Source organism: Lactuca virosa, chromosome 8 (assembly GCF_052849685.1).
Source record: "Lactuca virosa cultivar CGN04683 chromosome 8, Lactuca_virosa_CGN04683_v6, whole genome shotgun sequence".
Lineage (NCBI taxonomy): Eukaryota > Viridiplantae > Streptophyta > Magnoliopsida > Asterales > Asteraceae > Lactuca > Lactuca virosa.
In genome coordinates, this window is record NC_136433.1 from 348,296,145 (window position 1) to 348,300,444 (window position 4,300).

A 4,300-nucleotide genomic window follows, 5' to 3' on the forward strand; every position below is an offset into this window, starting at 1 on the left:
ATGGAGAATTAATAGGTTGACATGTGGCATGATAGCTGACATTTAATATTAATGAAGATTTTTAATATTGTGACAGTTGTTAATAGAAGAATAAACTTATTTATTTATTAGAATAGGGAGATAGGGAGATTTGTAAACTTTTAGTTAATTTTTTCAGTACATGAAAAAATAATCCACAGTTTTTTTTTTTTTTAAATTTACTTATATAATTTTATTTTGAAGTGTTAATTTCAGTCCTTAAAAATGTTTGTGGTGGCTTTGAATAATTTCAAACACCATCACTGGCCTGTCATCAACCATTTGCGAGGGTTGCATCATTCACATTAAAGCGAGCTCCTCAACACTGCTTCATTTTTGGTCAAGGAAATGGTATTTTATATTTATCGAACTCAAATAACAAAATGAAAGAACCTAAAGGGTAAAACCTATTCCCAATAATGTTCGGCTAACAAAGTACAATTTTTAAATACACTAAAAAAAACGAAGATTTATTGATTACTAGCATAGTATTCATGTTTTTGAAATCGCTGATCCACGTAAACAAAACAATAGATATTTACTCCTTTTTCACGGTGGAAGATACAACAGACAGTGACGAGAAGAGCTAAACTTTCGAAAAGTCCCGACCTTTTAAACCTTTTGTCTTTACTTTCACCGTTCGCTAGATATTTTCAGTGATTTTGTTAAACCATAAAATAAGGGTAAACCCAATATATAAAGTTCCAATATATAGTCAATTTAGTGAATAAATTTTCATCACATTCTATTATGGAATGAAATGAAAACATTTGAAGAAATTTTGGCACTTTCTTCACATATTAAGCAAAAGTGAAGCATAGAATAGGAGCAAACTATATAAAACAAGCAAAATTAAGCTCTGTTACAACTTTAGGTTTATGAAACCAAAATCTAGACCATAATACTTTAAAAAAAATACTTGCAATACAACCAAATATTATATCAGACACATTGCTACGAACAAAAGCACAAAAAGCTGTTTAACGAAGAAATCCCAGAATCGCACACAGCTCAGACAACAACGAGAATGAGAGAAACTCCCATCCAGGATCCGCATTCAAACATCACATTATGCCTGTAGCAACATTCAACAAAAAAAGCACAACGATTATATTCCAAAAAAATAATAATAAGAGAACATATTTTTAAAATGATGCAAGATTACATACCTTGTTAGCAATGTTGTTAGAGAGCCAATCCAGACCCTCGTAAAGTCCTTCACCGGAAGTTGCACAGGTGCTCTGGATGTACCTGCGGTAAAGCACGATAAGGTTAATACTAGAATGCTAATGGATGACTCCACCAGTGTCTGATTGTTAGACCGGTGGATAGTCATCCAATTATCAGATGACTAGTGCAACTTTATGCACCAGTCATCTGATATATGATTGGTGCACCGGTCATCTGATATGATATATCAGATGACTGATGCACTGAGATGACTAGTGCAACTTTATGCTTGCACTAGTCATCTGATATATCGTTGGTGCACCGGTCATTTATATCAAATGATATCACTGGTGCACTGTGTATGATATATCACATGGAGACAAGATTTTACCAGTGGCGCTGTCGGAGGGAATGGAGGCCGAGCTTATCGGTGATTTCAGCAGCATTCATTGCATTTGGAAGATCTTGTTTGTTAGCAAATACAAGCAACACTGCATCTCGAAGCTCATCCTGTATCAATAAATAAATTTACTTTTATGGTTATTATATAACTTCTCATATACAGTTGATTAGTTTATTTATTTAAAAGTGATTTGCAAAATAAAAATAAAAATAAATTGTTCTTTTTGCCTGTCAGAATGGAATGATTCATTCTTTAGCCATGGGATGGTTTTTTCATTGCATCATATAATCATTTTTTATTAATGTACTTTTCAATTGCACATATATCCATTTAGAAATTTTCATTATTTTAATCAAACTACAATTTTATTTTTGAATTTAGCTAGAAAATGTTATTTGTTAATGAGATTTAGATATGTTTAATGTTCTATTTTTGTAAATAAAAGTTCATTAATCTTAATCAATATAATGTAATAATAACATAGAGTTATAACTATACATTTGTATTCACATATAATAAAAAAATTCATATGAACATGATTATGGAATGAAGTTCAATCCATTCCATTCTTTGACATTCCAATTGATTCAACCAAACAAACAGCAAGACAAGAAGTAAATTAAAAAAAAGTGCAAAATTACCTCATTCAACATCCTATGCAACTCATCTCTTGCCTCAACAACTCTATCTCTGTCATTGCTATCAACCACAAAGATAAGCCCCTGAGTGTTCTGGAAGTAGTGCCTCCATAGTGGACGAATCTGCACATAACACAACATTCACTGATAAACACACACACAAACAAACACATAGAAAGAGAGAATAAATACCAACTAAAGATCAAAAACCAAAAACATCCCTACCTTGTCTTGACCCCCAACATCCCACACAGTGAAGCTGATGTTTTTGTACTCAACAGTCTCAACATTAAACCCTGGAAAGAAACACAATTTAATCGAGTTTCAACACACTGAAGGACCATTTAATTCTCCTTTAAAAAGATTGACATGAAGGGAAGAGAGATAAATCAAGAATTGATATCTATATATAAAGATTAAAGAGGACATACCAATGGTAGGGATTGTTGTCACGATCTCACCAAGCTTGAGCTTGTACAAAATGGTTGTCTTACCAGCTGCATCGAGACCCACCATCAGAATACGCATCTCTTTCTTGGCAAAGAGCCGGCTAAAAAGCTTGGTGAATGTTAGCCCCATTCTATTGCTGGTGAGGATCCCTAAGAAAAATGAAATTGTAAACACAAATTTTGGATAGAATTGTAAAGAAACTATTAAAATCTATTGGATCTGAGGATGCAAGAGAAATCAAGATTGTTACACATAGCAATGATAGATCACTCATGAAAATGTATCTGTTAGGTGTATCTAGATTCAAGTTAGCTTGTAAACAAAGCATTAATAGCAGTTGTGAAATTGAAAATTTAAGAACATATATGATGTTCCGAACATGTATTGTCATCATCGTAACTATAAAAAAGATCGCTTCACCGAAACTTAGTTAAATCGATTTTCAAATCAAAGTCCGTGATGAACTTGTTTACCAGGAAAACAATGTTACAATCTAAGAACGATCGATCGGAATTCGGATCTGAATAAAACCTAAATTACGAAGAAAAATCCGGCATTTTCTCCTCGAAGTGATTCAACCTAATGGATCTTTAAGATTATAGCTTCAATAACAGCTCCACAACAGAAATAGTTTTTATAAAATTATAATTCAGAAAGTAGATCGATCTTTACAGGCTGTAGCATGCAGATCAAAAACTTACAAAAACGTAAACCTAAAAATCACGAAGTAAAATTGCACATCGATAACCTAACACCGCCGATTTTGAATGGAAAGTCACAATAAAATGTGAATACATCACGAAAAATCTCTCGGTTGCATAAGAATTGCCAATAAAATACACAGATTTGTTAAAACAAGTCAATCACCAGAGATCTGAAGGCGAATGAACAGAAAATTTCAAGGAAATTCCTTTTAATTATGGGTATAATCAACAAAATCAAAGAGGAAATTGAAATGAAGATTCGATTTACCTGAGAAAGAGCTTTTGGAGAGGGATCGATCGAAAAGAGAACGAGACAGAGGGGCTTGTGAAATATGGGGGCGAGATACGTCAACGGAGATGGCGTTAAATAAAGAAACCAAAAAGGACCGCCAGATATTACTGTTTACCATCCACTTTTTCCCTTCATGTACGTAATACCCAAACTACCCTTTTTGACTAAAATTGACTTGGTAATTTTTATATTTGAATTACTTACTTTTCATGTCCCAACTTAAAACCCAATCAAATAAAATCAGGATATATAATGATAAGAAAACTGTTAATTTAAAAAAATGAACCATAGAGTACATTATATTAATGGTTATTCTGATTTGGTATGATATTGAATGCTATTACTTACTAAGAAAATTACAAAAATATACTAACTTTTCACTATTTAGGTTTTGTAAAATAATAATAGTGTTAACTCGATTATAAACTTGTTATATCCGGTTGGAACCGAAACTAAATCTTCCTATTATAATAAATGAATAATTTTATTCTCCTGTTAACAAGTGTCACAATATTAGAAATCCTCATTAATTTTATATATCACCTATCATGCCACATGTCAACATATTAATTCTCTATTTAAATTTTAAATTTATCCTCTAATTACATTACATTAAATTAATAAT

At 32.0% G+C, this 4,300-nt stretch overlaps 1 protein-coding gene across 1 annotated transcript; it reads right to left on the minus strand.

The window, feature by feature from the left end:
* Window positions 1-829: 829 nt before the first annotated feature.
* On the minus strand, window positions 830-3,766 carry LOC145129482 (ADP-ribosylation factor 2). Its single transcript, XM_079064222.1, has 7 exons — window positions 3,652-3,766; window positions 2,661-2,828; window positions 2,455-2,525; window positions 2,233-2,352; window positions 1,580-1,698; window positions 1,188-1,269; window positions 830-1,093 (listed from the first exon to the last, which is right to left on the minus strand). Exons 2-7 carry the CDS (start codon window positions 2,806-2,808, stop codon window positions 1,088-1,090), a joined length of 546 nt encoding a protein of 181 aa, XP_078920348.1. The 5' UTR covers window positions 2,809-2,828; window positions 3,652-3,766; the 3' UTR covers window positions 830-1,087.
* Between the last annotated feature and the right edge of the window lie 534 nt (window positions 3,767-4,300).